General features: G+C 48.0%; 1 protein-coding gene across 1 annotated transcript in view; it reads left to right on the forward strand.

Moving 5' to 3' along the window:
* The window catches only part of ADAMTS16 (ADAM metallopeptidase with thrombospondin type 1 motif 16), a 637,963-nt gene that overhangs the window by 206,659 nt on the left and 411,098 nt on the right, over positions 1 to 20,206 (forward strand). The window contains exon 8 of the mRNA XM_085606087.1: positions 11,808 to 11,913. Coding sequence (XP_085462213.1) covers positions 11,808 to 11,913 — 106 coding nt within the window. The remainder of the gene's footprint in view (positions 1 to 11,807; positions 11,914 to 20,206) is intronic.

Consider the following 20,206-nt stretch of genomic DNA (forward strand, 5'->3'; position numbering starts at 1 on the left):
GTCACAATGCAAGCACCCCTCGCCTAGCAGGGTACGCTTCCCTCAGGAAGCATCACAGGTCGAACTGCCCGACAGGCTTTACATGCTCAGCGGAGGAACAGTACTAGCTGCAGCCTTGCCGGCTTCCCTCATGCACACAGTCTAAGTAGACCATGAGTAGAAGGATTGCAAACACCTATTAAATGCATGCAGGTACAGCATTGCAGCACCATATATGTTTCTACGGCATGCATCACCATTTAAGCAGCAGTGCAAGCATCAACTACAAGCAGCACTGTAAGCCTTCCTCACATCCAGACACATTCACCACTGAAGCAGTGCATTTAGCAACGATGCAAGCTCTATTTACACAATCATAGCTAGCACTGCATGCATAGCGCAGTGTGAGCTTCCTTGTACACAGGGCAAGTTAAGCAAAGGGTGCATCAGTGCAAACATCAAGCACAGGTAGCAGTTGTAGGAAAGTAGGATCTGCTTCTTATGGTTACCCCCACTTTTTGCTTTGATGTTGCACTATTTTTGACTCATCTGACTGGGATCCTGCTAATCAGGACCCCAGTCTATCTGCTTTCTCCTTTAAATTGTTACACATGTACTTTGGTACATCCAGATTGGATACTGGGGTACCCTCATAAGTCCCTAGTATATGGTACTCATGTACCAAGGGCATAGGTACCCCAGAGGCCTCCCATGGGCTGAAGCATGTATTATGCCACCCATGAGAGGCCATGCAAAATGGAACTACAGGTCTGCTACTGCAACCTGTGTGAGATGGTGCTTGCACCACTTACTTTAGATATAGGTTCGCTATATCTATAGGTCACTACACTTAAAACTTATAAGTCACCCTAGAGCAGGCCTTATCAACCCTGAAGCCAAGGTGCAGGGTTTTTAGTGAGACGGTGCCCCTGCATGAGCAGAGCCTCTCTGCAGCCTTCGGAGACCATTCTCCCGGGTTGTCTGAGACTCAGCCGGACATATAGGTAGAGATGTATTATAACCTCACAGTAAATGCTATCTCGAAAATGGCTGCATGGAAACATATTGTGTTTGGTATCAAACACCTTGGAATCATACCTCCACACCGGTAACCGGTGTGGGAGGTATGATTCCACCCTTCTGAAGTGAGCTTCGTGGGGTTACTGGTCTATCCGGTCAGCACAAAATTGATGCTGCCGACCAGAGACACTTTTCTGCCCTTCTGCTGCTGAGCCAAGCTCGAGCAGAGGAAGACAGCACAATAGGCATCCTGTCACCGGGAGATGAGACCACCTCCCAGACAGGATTTAGTGTATTGGGGCTGGGTGGGTGCACTCCAAGAGTGCTTTGAAGTCTGCCCTGGGGGCACATTTGGTGCCCCTGTGCATAGTCCAGTTGAAGCCGGTTGCAGGAGTCATTGGCTCCTGCTCTGGCACTAAACTGGACAAAGGACATGGGTGTAACCACCCCTCTGTCCTGACCCTCCCCTAGGAGGGACCCCCAAATCTGTCCAACACCCTCCAGTGGGTACAAAAGGGCTTACCTGGCTGTAAGATTTTTAGATTTTACGTGGACAAGATTCTACAAGAAGTAACCACTGCCCTTCGACTGTCTGGACACTCTGGACTTTGCTGGACTTCGACTCGGCCCAACTTCGTCTCCCTCTCCGTCCAAAACTTTGTTTGTGCCCTTGCTCCAGACAGGCTCTGTACAGGACCTATGGTGCACTAAGGACAACTGAAAAATCTCCCTTGGGGTAAAGGAGTCACTCCCCTGCCCTAGCAGGCACCTGAACGCAATTGACCGGTCTCCTGGCTGCTTCCAAGCTCTTGCGGACTACAAAGATTTCAGCAACACTGGAGGTAGGTGTTTTAAGGTCCCTAACGTTGATCTGCCCTCTCAGCAAGTTTGAGGCCAGTATCCCTCGTGGGGACGGCATTTCCCGAGCTTGTGCATTGGAGTCCATGTAGTCCTGATCCTGAGCAGTATTTTCACCAAAGAACTTTGGCCTCCTCGCACTGAGTGCTCCGTGGGCTGTTACTTTGCAATCTAGCTTTAGGTCCCCTTGCGAATTATGGTCATTCGGCCTGTGGGTCCTCCTGAGGGTCATCTTGATTTCTGTTGGGCTTTTCTGGTTGCTCCAGACGTGCCCTGACTCCCCATTGCTTGGTGAGTCCCCTGGACCTTGCTGGTCCACACCGTAACCTGCTTGACCTTCTTGCCAGGGTTGCTTTAGCCAAGGTTTCTTTGTGCTCCAGCCGGACACCGACCCCTCAGCACTCTACATCCTTCATGCTACAGCTCGCATCCGGCTCCTGGTCATCCTCAACGCCTCCTGGTCCTCGTGGCTGCAGAGTTAAGCATCCTTTCTTTGCACCTGAAGCACCCTACATTGTGAGCATTCGTATACTGAGCACGTGGTCACTCTGAAGTGACCCAGACTCTGTCCCCTCTACTTTCAAGTTCCTTCATTCCAGAATACAGGCTTGAATTCCATTCCACCAGGCCCATCTTACCTTCACAGCAGCAGTACTTCTTCGCAGCCCTCCATTGAGAACGACGGCGGTTTCCTACACCATTCCAGACCTATGCACCCAGCTCCTCTGGGATAGGTAACTCGGGTACTACGGTATCAACGGGTGGGGAGGCTCTCCAACCTCTTTAGTGCCAATGGGTTTGCTTGTGGTCCTCCTAGAAGGGTCATTAAACTTTAAAATTGCAACCGCGACTCCCCCATAGAATTGTATGGAGCCCACGGTCGTGTTGGCACACTGCACCCGTCCTCCGTGGGGTCCCTATGTACTCACCTTGGGTGGTTCCTTGGGGTCCCAGCTATTCTACTGGCTCCAGACCTTGTCTTGACTAAAGTCGTGATTGTCATACCACTATTTTAGTATATGGTTTGGTCTCCAACTGGAGCCCACTGGGTATGGTGCTACTTACAACTGTTCTATTGATCTTGTATTGTGTGCTTTGTGTTCTATCCTTGTGTAGAGGATAATAGAGAGTGTTATATTAATAAATACATATTTTTATATAACTACTGTGTGGTTCTCCTTTCATTTAGTCAATATAGGAGGTGATATTCTGGTAAAACAAGCTGCTTTACATTCCTTCAAGATTAAGCCTGAAGGCTGCTCTTCACAGCTACCACTAGGATAGCTTTCTAAAGGTTATGTTTGACCTCATACATCATAAGGGTCGTTTGGACTGGTGCAAGGTGCCCACTTTAATTATTGGACAGCATATACCAGGCCAACTTCCTGCAGCAGTGTCATTTTAGCTCCTACAGAGAGTCAGTACAGTACATGCAGCATCTTCCACACTACATGCAGCCTGTTGCACGTTGTGGACACAAAGAGTAACACAAAGTGCCTCTACAGTAAAGACAGCAGCAGTACCGGATTTACTTGCACAAACCCACCAATAGAGAATGTCCATGGGCAGTGCAAGCTCCATTCACAGACAGCACTTATGGCAGAATGCAAGCTTTCAGCTCTCCCTCTAACATTGACTAACATACACACAATAGCAAATTCATGCACAAACGCACAAATTCACACTCATGGCAGCAGTGTATACTTCTGTGTATGTGTGAATCTCGGGTTCCCTAGTATTTTCTGGTGAAGCCTGGTACTAATTGTGGCTTGGTTCTTCTCTTGTCGGAGGGACAGGGCAAGATTAGGGGAAGGGTTTGAGCACCATGACAAAAAGAGACTTGACACATGCTCAGCACTGGTACAGCACTGATCACAGTCGTGCACATTTCCTCGACGCATGCATCACATGATCAGAATGGATGGTGCAAAGCAAGCTTCTCTCATGAACTCAACATAAGTACAGAACTGACTGCATCAGTGTAAGCCTCCCTCAGTTACTTATCACAGGTACAGCCCTGACAGCTGCACAGCAAGACTCCTGAACGCATGCATGCACAAAAAAGGAAGAGCATGGACTGTTGATATGCCAGAATCTCTCCCATGAAAGCAGAATGCTGACTGTAGCAGTGCAATCTTCTCTGGAACACAGCACATCAGTGCAAGCCACACAGTCACCTGCAGTCATGCTACACGATAATACATGGAGCAGAAGAGAAATGAAGAGCAGGGCAGGATGTGGTAGCATCCTTACTGGAGTAGAGCAGGGGCATGGATCAGGGTGTGAGGACCACAGAGATGGAGGGGGAGGGACTAGACAATGAAGGGAGTCAGGGTGTGGATATGGGGCACACAATTAGCACAGGTGCTACATGGACAGAAGCAATGTGTCATCTCTGCACACTTGAAAAGCAGGTGCAGTACATGCAGCAGTAGTGAAAGCTACGCTCATGCACCGAAAAGGTACAGCAGAGACAGCAGCAGTGCAAGCTTAAACCACATACACAGAGCAGTTGTATATCAAGCTGGAGCAGTGCCAAGTACCCTCTTACACAGAACAGGTTATGTATGGGCAGCAACAGTATAACCATCAATCGCCCACATATAGAATGGATGTTATGTTGTGTTGTTTTATTTTGTAGAATACACTATCACTCAGGAGAATATCCTGGTGCTATTCAGGCGTGAGTCTAGCCACACCGAGAGCCTAGTGGGACTACTTTCAAAACCAGGTCTTCAGCTTCTTCGGGAATTCAAGAAGTGAGGAGGAGGCTCTTATGTGTAGTAACAGGTACTTCCACGCCTTAGGAGCAATGTAGGAGAAGACTCCACCATCAGCTCTGTACTTCCGTATGCGTGGGATTTGTGCAAGTGGCAGGACGGATGAGTGGAGGTGTCTGGAAGGTTTGTGAAAGCAGATATGATTGTTGAGGTATGCTGGGCTAGTGTTTGTGAATGGGAAGCCAGTGGAGTTCCTTCAGGTGTTGTATGATATGAGTACAGTATGGTAGGTTGAGAGTGATTCTGGTCACCGAGTTCTGAATGGTCTGCAGCCTTCTAGTGAGTTTTTTGTTGGTCCCAGCATTGAGGGTGTTCCTGTAGTACAACTTGTTTGTGACCAGGGCGTGTTTGACAGTTTTTAAGGTGCTGATTGGGAGCCATTTAAAAACTTCCCCAGCATGTTCATGGTATGGATGCATGGGCAGTGACAGCATTGACTTGGGTGGCCATTGAGTTTGTTGTCAATTATGATCCTGAGGTTTTTGGTGTGTGCGGTGGTGGTGAGTGTCTGTCCTAGCTCTGTTGTCCACCTGGCGGAGTCCCACAGTGATATGCTCTTCCAACAGATCACAATTTCAATCTTGTCAGTGTTCAGCTTTACACAGTTGGTCTTCATCCAGTGGGTGATTTCAGTCATGCAGGCACTGAACTTGATCTGGGTACTGGATGTCTTGTCCATGAGGAAGAAAATGAGTTGCATGTTGGCGTAGGAGAGGACGTTGATGTTGTGAGAGTGGATCATGTTGGCTAGAGGAATTGTGTGTGCGTTGAAGAGGGTCGGGCTCTAGGAGAATCCTTGCAGAGCTCCGTAGATGGGGTCGCGAGCATCCCAGGTGTACTTTGCAAGGCTGACTGACTGGTTCATTCCTGTTAGGAAGGAGCAGATCCATTGGAAAACGTGTCCTTGGATTCCAATGGCGTGTAGGTGTTGGATGAGGATGGGGTGGTAGACTGTCAAATGCTGTGGAGAGGTCCATGATTCTGGAGCTGAGCAGTCAAAGCATTCCAAAATAAAACAGTGTTTCAGATGTGTCCCTGCCAACTTGTGCAGGGGTCTGTGATGCTGGGTGAAGTTTCGGGTTTTGCCTAGGCCAAAGTTTCTTGGGCCTATGGAAATGTTTGAATTTGAATTTGGTAGGCTGGCATGCCAAAGACTAGATTTGCAATAGTCTAAGCAGGAGTTTACTAGACGTCTGACTTCAGAGAGATGGTGTTCTTTTTTGATCAATTTTAGCAGCGATAATGAAGATATAAAAACTTTTGTAATATGATAAATGAGGCTTAGGCAGCAGTACCAAGGTTGAATAGGTTTTATCCTTAATTTTGACAGGCACAATTTCTCCAAAGACCATCAAAACGCAGATGGTGTCAATTCTGTCCAGGAGGTGGCGAGGACCTATGTTGTACCGTGCTTAAGTTGCATTAGTTAAGCTGGACTTGCGGAATCCTTGAGACGCTCAGGTGTACTGTGAGGTCATCGGGGCGCCGCGTTCTCATGTTAACTGTTGGTGGCCAGCTGCACCTGACACAACTGTGATTTCGGGTTTCTCCCTATTGTCAAATACATTTCCTACAACCTAAGAAGAGCATTCTCGTGTTACTACAACCTAGTACTAGAATTTCCTTCATACTGCCATTGAGGTTTAGGCTGTTTGACTCATCCAGATTTAGTTTTGCTTTTAGACCAGTGGCTGCATCTCTAAATAAGTTCTCTGAGCCTGTGACTAAGATATATGTACATTTCATCTTCATAAGAGTGGCATAGGAGTTTGGGAGAATGAATTAGATCCACTATGGGCTTTGCATACATACAGTCCAAACAACCTCTTATTGATGATAGGGTAAAGACAACCTTTATTGAAAGCTATCCTAGTGGTAGCTATGGAGAGCAGCCTTCAGACTAAGTCTTGAAGAAATGTAAAGCAGCTTGTTTTACCAGTCTATAATCTCTTGAGTGGCCAAATGAAAGGAGACCACACCAGGTATATATATAAAATATATGTATTTATTACTAAACACACCCCTCTAGTCTCTTTATGAGGCTAGAGGCAAAAGCACATAAGTTACACTTCACATATTACAGTAAATTAGCACAATACACGTTAGGCCCAGGGGTGGACCAAACCATATACTAAGATAGTGGTACAAGAACCACGACTTAACTAGACACAAGGCTAGAGCCTGTAGAATCGCTGGGACCCCAAGGAACCACCCAAGGTAGTGACACAGGGGACCCACGGGGGCTGTGTGCAGTGTGAGAACACAGCCGCAAGCTCCCATTAGCTTCTATGGGGAAGTCACGGTTAGATTTTTAAAGTTTAAGGACACTTAGGAATGGACAAGGAACAAACCCTTTTGGACTTAGATGGTTCTAGGGCCAACACCCACGGGAGCACTGGAGTACTCGTGTTACCTCACCCAGGGAAACCAGGTGCATAGGTGTCAAATGATGTCGGGTCGTGTCGTCGTTTTCAATGGCAGGAGACGGAAAAGTGCTGATGCCGTGAAGAGGTGAAGTGTCCTAAGAGATCCAAGCCTGGATAAAAGATGTGAAGAGCCTGAATTCAGAGGGGACAGAGTCTGGGTCACTTACCAGTGACCAGGGGCACGATAGACGAATGCCCACCGATGTCGGGTGCTTCAGGTGAGAAGAGGGGAAGCTTGACTCTTCAGCCACGAGGACCAGGAGGTGTCGAGGACAACCAGGAGCTGGGTTCGAGCTGTCCCACAAAGGATGTAGAGTGCTGCAGCGTCGGTGCCAGGATTGGAAACAACAAGCCTTGGCAACAGCAACCCACGCAGGAAGAGAAGAAATGCTTCGGTGTGGACCAGCAAGGTCCTGGGGACTCTCCAAGCAATGGACAGTCAGGGCTCATCTGGAGCAACCAGGGGAGCCCAAAGGAAGTAAGAGTTGCCTTCACAGGGACCCACCAGTCTACGGACCAGGGATCGCAAAGGAGCCTCGAGCGAACACACAAAGGGCGGCCTCGCGGAACACTCGTGGAGTGTAGGCCAGCAATCTTTGGTGGAAAAGGTGCTCGGGGCTTGGGCTACAAGTAACCCAATGCACAGCCTCAAAGGACGTCGAGAAGCTGATGCACTTGCAAATGTGCGCAGTGACCAGGAGGTCCGGTTCCACGTTACCCACGACAGCTACGGGTCTCAGCTTTGCTGGAGACTCGGGTCGGCCTTGGGGAAGTCTGGAAATCCACCTCCTGTGATGCAATTACTTCAGAGTCTGGTGGGAGCTTCAAAGATGCACACCGGTCAGATGCTTCATTGGGGCCTGCCAAGCAGGGGACTAATTTCTTTACTCCAAGGGAGATTCTTCAGTCATCTGGCGTTGTGCAGATCGTCGAAGTTTCAGGATTCAGTTTCAGAGTTTCGTCCAGGGATATCTAAAATTCTGGTTACAGAGGTTCCTTCTTTATACCCAAGGAAGGGGTTGGACTTACTCAGAGGACCCAGCTATGGGTGGGTTTGGAAAGAGGGGTGGCTACACCCATTTCCTTTGTCCAGTTTCACGCCAGAGCAGGGGCTGGTAGCCCCTGCAACCAGTTTGAGCTGGACTATGCACAGGGACACAAAATGTGCCCCCAGTGCAGAACTTCAAAGCACTCTCAGAGTGCACCCACCCAGCCCCAATACACTAAAGCCTGTCTGGGAGATGGTAACACCTCCTTGTGACAGGAAACCTATTGTCCAGGCCTCCCCTGCCGGAGTTTCGGTCAGCAGCAGGAGGCCAGCCTCGTGTCTGTGGCTGCAGCATCCATTTTGTTATGTCAGGGCTCTTTTAAGCTGGTACCGGGTATAGCGGTGCTATCATATCTCCCCCTCTATAAGGGTGGGATCATACTCCCACACCAGTTACTGGTGTGGGGGTATGATTCCAAGGTGTTTGACATCAAACACAGCATATTTCCGTGCAGCCAGTCCAAAGTTAGCATTTACCGTTTGGTTATAATGCACTTAAGAGTATATGGTCAGGCTGCATCACAGACAACCCAGGAGAAGAGATTCCGAAGGCTGCAGAGGGGCTCTGCTCATGCATGGGCACCCTCTCACATAAAACCAAGCACCCTGCCTTCAGGATTGATAAGGTCTGCCTTAGGGGTGACTGATAGGTTTATATGTGCAGTGATAGGTGAGATATAGTTAACCTATATCTCAGTAAGGGGTGCATGCACCACCTTACCCAGGCTGCAGTAGCAGACCTGTGGTGTCATTTCGGAGGACTTCCCAGGGGTGGCATAATACATGCTGCCGCCCCTGGTAGGCCTCTGGGGTGCCTATGCCCTGGGTACATAGAATACCATATACTAGGGACTAATAAGGGCACCTCAGAATCCAATCTGTTGTGTACCTAAGGTGCTAGGAATCAATTTAGAAGAGAAAGCAGATAGGCTGGGGACTTGAATAGCAGGTTCCCAGCCAAACTAAGTCAAAAACCATAAAAACACCAGAAAAAAAATGGGGGCAACCATGTAGTCAGATTCCACCTTACTACAGTAACCCTGTATGCCAGGGGAGGCCAACGAGACAAAGCAAGAAGCATAGTCTGGTTCAGATCATTGACGGAGGAAGAAAGACTCAGTTTTTAACTGAGCGGACCCAAGCTATGACTGAGGACCAGCACGAGGATCATCTCAACCCCCCCCACACCCGTGGGAAGGAACCCGAGGAACTTACCAATAATCAGAGGAGCATCGAAAAGCCCAGCTGCTGCCGCTTCAGGACCATGTGTGAGGAACTCAAGAACACCCGACCGAAGCCCTCTTGGGCCACGTGTGAAAGATTTACTGGAGGCAGCCCCTGCAGCACATGTGAAGGAGACTCACTCAGAGACTCCAGTTGTTCGGATGCTGCTGGTGTGAGTAAGGCTGATTTGCAGGCCTGATGACCAAGGGGGAATCTGACTTGTCAGATAGCACTCTGGCGCTAGAACACGTTTGACATTAACCAAGAGTCAGAGTAGGACTCCTGAGAGGAGTACTAGTCTGGATTATCCTTAATGTCATCTATAATGAATGGGGAATAACCACTACCACTAGATGGAGTAGAGTGGGACTCAGGGACCTAGGGACCTACCTATGAAACACTAGAGTCCTTACCTCAGGGGACCCGCCCTCATCGCAGCCACCGACGACATCCGAGCCCTTCTCGACAACGGGGTAACAGCGGCACTCATCCTCCTGGACCTCTCCGCCGCGTTCGACACTGTCTGCCACCGCACCCTAGTCCAACGCCTCAGCAACACCGGCATCCAAGAGAAGGCATTGAAGTGGATCATCTCGTTCCTCGCTGGAAGAACACAGAGAGTCCGCCTCCCCCCGTTTCGTTCCGAAGCCACCAAAGTCATCTGCGGCGTCCCGCAAGGATCATCACTCAGCCCCACCCTCTTCAACGTCTACATGAGACCTCTCGCAACCATCGCACGCCAACACAACCTCAACATCATCTCCTACGCCGACGACACCCAGCTGATCCTCTCCCTCACCAGAGACCCCGACACCGCCAGAACCAGCCTCCACGAAGGGATGAAAGACGTCGCCAAGTGGATGAAGGACAGCCGCTTGAAATTGAACTCAGTCAAGATGGAAGTCCTCATCCTGGGCCCATCACCCTCCGCCTGGGACGACTCCTGGTGGCCCCCAGCCCTGGGCACTGCCCCCAAGCTGACAGACCACGCACGCAACCTGTGCTTCATCCTGGACTCCTCCCTCTCGATGACCAGACAAGTCAACGCCGTCTCCTCCTCATGCTTTCACACCCTCCGCATGCTCCGCAAGATCTTCCGATGGATCCCGATCGAAACCAGGAAGACGGTCACCCAGGCCCTCGTCACGGCCGGCTGGACTACGGAAACACCCTCTACGCCGGAACCACAGCCAAGCTACAGAAAAGACTACAACGCATCCAGAACGCCTCCGCCCGACTCATCCTGGACATCCCTCGACGCAGCCACATCTCTGGCCACCTGAGGAACCTGCACTGGCTCCCCGTCAACAAGAGGGTCCGTTTGACTCAGGCTCCTCACCCACGCACACAAGTCTCTCCACAACCTGGGCCCCAAGTACCTCAACGACCGCCTGACCTTCCACACGCCCACCCGCCAGCTACGGTCCGCTAGCCTCGCCCTCGCCGCCGTACCACGCATCCGAAGAGCCACCGCCGGAGGCAGATCCTTCTCCTACCTGGCGGCCAAGACATGGAACTCCCTCCCCATCCACCTTCGGCTGACCCAGGACCACCTCGCCTTCAGGAGACAACTCAAGACCTGGCTGTTCGAGCAGTAGCGGCCCCCTTCCCCCAAGCGCCTTGAGACCCTTCCGGGTGAGTAGCGCGCTATACAAGTGCTATGATTGATTGATTGATTGACTATGTGTATTGTTTGTGAGTTGTGAATATCAATTTTTACTTTGTGGTCGTATATAAATACTCCTTTTTCATAAAAGTAAGTATTTGACTTGACAATCATTTATTGTCACTGCTGTGTGTATTTTGAGTTGTGAGCTTATGTTCAACCTCTTGTGGCTACCCCCCTTCGAGAAGCCTTGGACTGTTCGACCACTGAGAGTCAAATGCTGAAGTTGTACTTGGCTAATTGCTCAGGATCCATAGTAGGTGGGGCCCCAGGACATCAGGAGTAAAATACCTCCACCCCCCATGGTTCAGCCAAGTAATTCCTGCTTGCCCAATGGGCCCTCTGAACAGGTCTCTGACATAAATGTAACTACCTCTTATGAAGAGTGAGCCAAGAATTGGGTGACATCAAAACAATAGTTGCTTTAACAAAACAGGATTACTCTCAATATTCACTAATAAATGATTAATTTGCTATGAATCTCCTGCATGGCAGCCCCATATCCCCATAGCTCTTTCATTTTGTTTACCGTCTTTGGAGAATTTACTTAACCAGCAAATGATACAGCCTTAGACCAGCAACATGAAAAATATAAGCCCAAATGTCCACACCTCATAACCATTATTCAACTCACCAATATTCAGGAAACAGCACTTTTATTATGGGAGAACATCTCTGAAATAAAGAAGAACATTTATTGGCATATCGATATGGAGAATGGTTAAGACTACACAAATATTGTTGTAGGATTTACAAAGTAGCCCTGCTGTACATTAACCTCAAATTCCTTTGTTTTTTCACCATAGGATTTGCCCCCATCAGCGGCATGTGTAGTAAATATCGCAGCTGCACAGTCAACGAAGACACTGGACTTGGGTTGGCCTTCACAATCGCGCATGAGTCCGGACATAAGTGAGTTTATTTCCTTTGCAATTTGAGGAATGTAGACTGCGTCCTTTTTGTGTACTGCATGCAAAATAAGATATGCAGGGCTGGACTGACCATTCTGCCACTCTCAAATTTTTCTGGTGGGCTGCAGGATAGGGGGCTGCTTTGAGAGCTGGGTAGGGAGGTGCATGATCCTATGGTGTGGGTATGGTTTCAGTCTAGTTGCAGCTTCCTGCAGAGTGGGGCTCCTTTGGAATTTGTTTTGCCTGGGAAGATTTTGATTTTCATTCCGGCCCTACATATATAGTGACTTGATACCACTATACACATAAGTACTTTTGTAAAGGAGCCTGCTTGACACACTTTATACTTGCCATGTATCAACACCTGAATGATCAGGGTGCTATAAAGCAGTGCTAAACTACAGTGCAGATTTGAATGTTGTGGTAAAATACTGTATATTATAAAGTATGGGCCAGATGTACTAACCTTTTTAACATTCACAAACACTCCTAATCGGAATACAACTGTTAAAAGGGGTTTTCTATGTATCTATTCCGTTGTAGGAGTTGGTAAAACTTTACATACAAATGGGACTGCAATTGGATAACTATTCGGTATTTGGAAGGGGCGTGTTTCGGGAGTCCTTTTCAAATGCTGAATCTGTACCTTGTGTATCATTGGTTTGCAACCATCATTTTGGTTACAAGTCATTGAAAAGTTAGTAACCTTCATGTTGCAGTAGTAATTTATTCACAAAACGAAGAGTCCCTTCCCCTGTTGGACCCCTTCACTTTGTGAATGGTGGAAAAGTTTTCTGAAAAAGTAGGCAGTGGTCCAGGACCAGCGTGGGCAGTAGTCAAGGGACCACTGCCAGCCCTCAGTGAAACTTTTGAAAAAAGAAAACATTTTTTAAAGTGTGCTGTTTCCTTTAAGGAAATCAGCTGCTTTAAAAAAATTGCTTATTTAAATACAGTTACACACATGGTGGTCAGTCACAATTTGAGACCTATCTAATAAATATTAATTAGGTAGGTCAGATTGCAACCCACCCAAAATGAGATTTTATTTTAACAAATCTATTTGCACATAGGGTGATTCACAAAATTAAATACTGATTACAGCCATGATGATGATACAGCTGGAGCAATATGTCCATCGTGGACCTTACAATAAATGTATGCATACACCATTATGTTTTTAGCTGAGATCATAGTATGAGAGTTAGTACAAGGGAACACCTTTTAAAATAATTTGATAAATGCTCTTGCTTAGGCCCAAAGTTGCTATGGGGCATTAATGGTGTCGTTTCATATTGCACAGCAGTTTGAACACAGAAATTGCTTTCTGAAATTTGAAGTGGGAATGTGGGAGCAATGATATGGCATTATGTGTGTGTCATCCTGTCACAAGCACCAAAGGAGGTGAATTGACAAGGTGTTGTGTGTGGAAATTAAACAATAAAGATCTGACCATAGCAGATGATGCTCACCATCCTGACATAGTCCATTTGCTACAAAAGCTTGGTAAGCTCAGTGGAAATTGCAAATGGTTTCAAATGGACCCAATTGCTGGAATAGGTGTTTCTAAACATGAACAGAACTACTGCCATGAAAACAAGTTTATCTTGTTATAAGTGCGTCTTATGACTAGTTGGCATCTCATACTGTGTAACAGTTCATTCACTATTTTTATTTAGCCAATTCATTTTTTATTTTGTAAAGTCTTAGTGCAACCAAATGATGTTCGAGAGTAATTCTGGTGGAGGATGAAGGAGGAACAACAGTACAAATTCCTTAGACTCAAATCTATATGCTTGAAGGAAGTGCGGCATTCCAGAATGGCTTAGATGGTATTTTCCCAATCCAAACCTTTAATACTGTGCCTGAAATGGTAAAATGCTTTTATATTTTTTTAACTCAGCATGGATGGCACCAGTTAATCCTGTGCCTAAAGGCTTTGCTGTAAATATGATGAAAAGTGATGTCACTTTTTAGCTCAATGTGGTTGGCACTGTGCTAATCCTATGCTTAAAAACTCTTTTAGAAAAACAGACATTTGAAGTGAGCAGATGAGCATATTTGGAGTGTTGGTGGTGTTGTAGAATGATTCATATAAAGGAATTGTTCTCTACCTAAATCTTGGGAACTACCCAGGGTTGCATGCTTATGCGCCCCCCCCCCCCCACACTTCCTGCAGCCAATAATGGACCTAGGGGCCACCACTCCCCAGTGCCGGCTCCTGCAGTGTCCTGGGGTGCCCACACCTGGGACACAGCTGTTTGCTCTGACTTGGCAGGAGCTTTGACAGCCCCCACCTAGTCAGAGCAAACACAAACTCTGCTCTCAGCATGTGAGAGCTGTGAAACCGCTCCCGCTTGCTTAGAGCAGAGTTTTCATCTGTTTCCCTGCCTGGTGTCAAGTGTGCAGGGACTCAGACGAAAGGAGAGCAATACCGGCTCCTGGAGGAGGTGGGTGTCGGCTGGGACCAGGGGGCCTTCAGGCTCCCCCTGTAGTCACGGGGGAAAAGGTGAGAAACAGACAAAATAAAGGTTAGAAAGGAGCAGAAAGAGGCAGAATAAAGGTCAGCAACAAGCTGAAGGAGTCACAATAAATGTAAGAAACGAGCAGAAAGAGGCTAAATAAAGGTGAGAAACTAGCAGAAAGAGGCAGGGTAGCAGTGAAAATCAAGCAGAAAGAGGTAAAATAAAGGTCAGAAACCAGCAGAAAAAGGCAGAATAAAGATTAGCAATGAGCAGACAGGTAAAATAAAGGTGTGAAATGAGCAAAAAGAGTCAGAATAAAGTTGAGAAACAAGAAGAAAGGCAAATTAAAGGTGGAAAACGAGCAGAAAGAGGCAGAATAGAGGTCAGAAATGAGCACCAAGAGGCAGAATAAAGGTCAGAAACTAGCAGAAAGAGGCAAACTAGAGATCTGAAACGAGCAGAAAGAGGTAAAATAAAGGTGGGAAATGAGCAGAAAGAGGCAAAACAAACAGCAGAAATGAGCTGAAAGGGGCAAAATAAAGGTCAGGAATGAGCAGTAAGATGCAAAATAACAGTCAACAACGAGCAGAAAGATGCAAAATAAAGGTCATAAGTGAGCAAAAATCTAGGGGTGAGCAGTAAACTCTGCTCTGCAGATGGAATTTGCTGAGTTTTGCCCACTGCGCGCTCTACTTGGAACACAGAGTTTGGCGGAATCTCTGCAAATCGCCAGTGGAGCAGAGTTTACCACTACACTCACCCCTAGACTTCATCCCACAACCAGTAGTTTGCCAGGAGAAGCATTTGCAGAGTAGCTGAGAAAGGGGGTCGGGCTCTGACAAGGTCTCAGCAATCCCGCTGCGGGGGACTTACTTGTGGCAACAATAGGGTTCTCCGCTCCCAGAGAAATCTAAGCAGCTAAAGGACTTCAACCCCCAACCAGTAGTGCTCCAGGAGGCCTCTTTGCAGAGTGGTTGAGAAAGGGGGTGGGACCTCCGATGACGTCTCAGCAGTCCCACTGTGGGGGACTGATGTGTGGCACCAAAAGGGGTTCCTGGCCCCCAATGACACTCAGCAGCCAAGTGGACTACATCCCCCAAATAGTAGTGCACCAGGAGGCTTCTTTGCAGAGTGGTTGAGAAAGGGGGCGGGCCTCCAAAGAGGTCTCAGCAATCCCACTGTGGAGGACTTACTTGTGACAACAATAGGAGGTCTTGGCCCCCAGTGACCCACAGCAGCCAAGGGGAGTTCATCCCCCAACCAGTAGTGCACCAGGAGGCACGTTTGCAGAGTGATTGAGAAAGTGGGCGGGGCCTCCGATGAGGTCCCAGCAATCTCGCTGTGGGGGAATTGTGGCAACAATGAGGCTTGTTGGCCCCCAACGACCCTCAGCAGCCAAGGGGACTTCATCCCTCAACCAGTAGTACGCCAGGAGGCATGTTTGCACAGTGGGAGCAACATTGCTTTTGGACAAAGGGAGATGCAAACATGCAGCTCCTTCTGTCCAAAAGAATTTTGCTCCACTTCTTGGAAGTGAGAGCATTTTTAGTGCTCTCGCTTCCATGAAGCAGAGCAGTGTTTGCTATGACTTAGCGTGAGCAGTGCTCCTGCCAAGCCATAGCAAACTGCAATGTCCAAAGTGGGCACCCGGGACATTGCTGGAGCCGGCCCTGGGGGCCAGCTATGGCTCCACACGGGGCGTACGGCCCGTATGTAATTCAATATAGAGTTGTCCCAGGGAGGAAGCGGTCCCCGGGTTTGCGTGGGGAGGCTGGAGCGCCCCCACACATTATTTTTTAATATAGCCCTGGGGAGGTGGCAGTCCCCGGGGCCGTGGAACACCCCCCCATTTGAGTGAATTAGACCCAGTGAGGGGGCAGTCCCCAGGGCTACTTAGGGGGCTAGAGCCGCCACATGCATTATTATTTGATGTAGCCCAAGGGAAGTGGCAGTCCCTGGGGCTGCGGGGGGGCTGCAGGCCCCTCGCATTTCTTTTGTCTACAGCCCCAGGGAGGTGGCGCTCTCTGGGGCTGTGCCATCATTATTTAAAAAATTACTCCGGGACCTAGCCCACCAGGTGGCCTCAATAAACCAAGCAGGGGAGCTCGCGTGTATTTTTTTTTTTTTGCATTTTGGGTGGTAGTCGCAAATCCATTTTTTGGGCAGGGACCCCCCTAAGGGGTCTACGGGGTCAGGGTGTTTCTACCCTGCCCCCTTTTCTTTTTATTTTACATTTTGGCTTGTGACTCGGTTCAACTGAGTCACAAGACAGCGCCCAACACTTCATGGTCGGAAGTGTTGGCAGCCAATCAGATTTCAGGCACGATATCAGGAGGGTTCGCGGATCCACCATAGCCTCAGTTGTATATCTGCAAAATCTTCACATTTCTCAGCAGCTACTGAACAGATTTACACAATTTAGCAAAAAGGTCACTTTCTGGACCAAGAGTTACTTTTTTGCCAAATTTGGTGTAATTCCATTCAGAAGTTCGGGCTGTAGCCGTGTTTAAAGTTGCCTATGGAAATTAACATGGAGAAAAATCGTTTTGGGACCCCCCCCCCTTTTTCGGATTACCCCAAAACTTTCAAGACACCAGCTGAGGTGACTGGCGGATTAGTTTTGAAAAGTTTGCGAGGGTTTGTCAAATGACGCCAAAGTTATTTCCACAGAAATGTATTTATGATTTCAAAAATGTTTTTAATAAAAATAACAAATCTTTGAAATTCAATGAAAACATTAACAATTAAACCTCTGTTATAGTTGGGAAAACCTATCATAAAGTTTACTGTTGAGTGGAGTGTAATTAAGTGGAGTGTGGTACAGTAGAGTGGAAGAGACTGTTGTATAGTGTACTGTTGTAGAGTATAGTTTCACACAGTGGAGTAGAGTGGTGTGGAGTAGAGTGGTACAGTGGAGTGGTGTAAAGTGAAATAGGGTACAGTGGAATGGTGTTGAGTGGAGTGGCGTAGAGTAGACTTGTGTAGAGTGGAGTGTTGTAGAGTAGAGTGGCGCAGAGTGGAGTGGCGTACAGTAGATTAGCGTACATGGAGTGGAGAGGAGTGTAGTGGTGTAGAGTGTAGTGTGCTAGACTGTTATTGCATGCAGTGGAATGGCGAGAGTGGAGCGGCATACAGTGAAATTAGATAAAGTGTAGTGGCATACAGTGCAATAACAGTGAGTGGAGTGTCATAGAGTGTAGTGGCGTAGAGTGGAATAGCATATAGTTGAGTGGCATAGAGTGGAATAGTGTCGACTGTAGTAGGGAGAGTGGAGTTGCTTACAGTGGAATAGGGTAGAGTGGAGTAGTGTAGAGGGGAGAAGCATAGATTGCAGTGGCATGGCCTGGAGTGGCATAGAGTGGAGTGGTGTAGAGTGGAGTGACATGGAGTGGAGTGGGTGAGACTAGAGTGGCATAGAGTGCAGTAGTGTACAGTAGAGTAGCGCACAGTGGAATCCCGTATATTGCAGTAGCATTCAGTGGAGCAGCGTAGAGTGAAGGTAAATAGAGTGGAATAGCATAGAGTGAAGTTCTGTGCCATGCAGTTGTGTCCAGTGGAATAGTGTAGAGTGGATTGGTATACAGTGTGGTGGTTTACAGTGCGGTTGCATACATTTGAGTGTGTTAGAGCAGAGTGGCATACAGTGGAATAGCGTAGAGTGGAGTGGCATAGAGTGAAGTGGCAGGCAATGGAGTGTTCCAGAGTGGACTTTCAGAGTGCAGTGAGATACAGTGTAGTGTTGTACAGTGTAGAGTAGAGTGGAATGGCGTATAGTGGAGTGAAGTGGTGTAGAGTGGAATGGCATAGAGTGAAACAATATAGAGTGGAGTACAATGGAGTAGTGTACAGTAGAGTGGTGTACAGTGGAGCGAGATACAATGCAGTGGCATACTGTGAAATAGTGTAGACTGGGGGGGCGTAGAGTGGAGTAGTGTGCTTTCTAGTAGCGTAGAGTGGAGTGTTGTAGAATGGAATACAGTAGAGTGGAGTGTTGTAGAGTGGAGAGGGGTAGAGTGTAGTGGGGTAGACTGTAGTGGTGTACATTGTAATAGCTTACTGTGGAGTGGCATAGATTGGAGTGGTGTAAAGTGGAGTAGCATATAGTGGAATAGCATACAGTACAGTGGTGTAGAATGGAGTGTCTTACAGTGGAATAGTGAAGCAGGATAGAGTCGATTGGCATAGAGCAGAGTAGCGTAGAGTGGAGTGGCATAGAGTAGAGTAGGGTACAGTTGAATGGTGTAAAGTGGAATAGCATTTTGTTGAGTGGGACAGAGTGGAGTGGCCTAGAGTCGAATAGCATAAAGTTGAGTAGTATAGAGTGTTGCATATCGTGGAATGCTGTATAGTGGAGTGGTGTAGAGTAGAGTGGGGTACAGTAGACTGGTGTAGAGTGAAGTGGCATACAATGGAGTGGCATAGACTGGAATAGTATACACTGAAGTTTTGTAGAGTGGAATGGGGTAAAGTGGAGTCGCATATATTAGAATATCATACGGTTGAGTGGCGAAGAATGGAGTGTAGTAGAATGGAGTGTGTTAGAGTTTAACAGCCTACAGTGCAGCGGCGACTCCTCCATCTGGGTGGAGGACCGTCGCCCCACTGAAACATAAAATGGCATTATAAATACCATTTTATGTTTCTGCTTCTCGCACTGCGGAATGCAGAAGGGTTTTGTTGGGGCGGGCAGGCAGGTGGGCGTGTCCTGCTCGAAGGCAGGGGAGGAGTGGCTAGCCCAGTGTTGCAGGCCCTGACTGGTTGGTCGGCCCTCTAGGGTCAAACAAACCTGTCATGCACACTCTCCCTTTTCTCCACGTAGGCTGCATGCTGCCTATATGGAGAAAATGCCCTCCCCCATAGATGCCTGTGGGTTTGGCGTCCCAACCAATCACAACGCTGCTATTGCAGTATTGTGATTGGCTTAGCAGAGGGGAGGGACGCTGCCTGCTTCCTGTTCCTGTGGAGGCAGGAAAGCAGGAGCAGACCGAGAAAAAGATGCGGGACCCGAGAAAGGTACGTTTTATTTATCTTTTATTATTATTTAAACCCCCCCTCCCTGCACAACCCCGCTTCCCTCGCGACCACTCGCCCGTCCACCCCCGTGAGACCCCGCGGCCACCCCCACCCATGAGCTATGCCGGCCATGACTGCTACAGTGTAGTAGTGTAAAGTGGAACGGCGCACAGTGGAGTGAGGTACAGTCTAGTGCTATATAGTGGAAGATAATAGAGTGGAGTGCTGCACAGTGGAAGTAGTGTAGAGTGGGATAGTGTGTAGTGGAGTGGCTTATAGAGTAGAAGCAAACAGTGGAATTGTGTACAGTAGACTGGCATACATTGAAATAGTGTACAGTGGAGTAGCGCAGAGTGGAGTGGCATACAATGGAGTAGTGTACACCTGTGTGGCATACACTGGAGTGGTGTAGGCTGGAATAGTGTACAGTGGAGTTGCATAGAGTGGAGTGGAGTAGAGTTGAATAGCACAGAGTGGAGTGGTGTACAGTGGCATGGCGTGGAGTTGATGGAATAGCAAATAGTGGAGTGGCGTAGAGTAGCGTGACATAAAGTTGAATAACATACAGTGAAGTGCGAGAGTGGAGTTGTGTACAGTGGAATATCATAGAGTGGACTGGAGTGGACTGGAGTAACAAAGTTGAGTGGCATAACATAGAGTGGAGTGGTATAAAGTGGGATAGCATAGAATGGAGTGTAATACAGTGGAGTTGCATACAGTGAAATACTGTAGTATTGATTGTCGGACAGTGTAGTGTCCTACAGAGGAGTAGCATAGACTGCAGTGTGATAGAGTGGAGCGGCATACAGTGGAATAGCA

This window comes from Triturus cristatus, chromosome 5_1, assembly GCF_964204655.1.
Source record: "Triturus cristatus chromosome 5_1, aTriCri1.1, whole genome shotgun sequence".
In the NCBI taxonomy this organism is placed as follows: domain Eukaryota; kingdom Metazoa; phylum Chordata; class Amphibia; order Caudata; family Salamandridae; genus Triturus; species Triturus cristatus.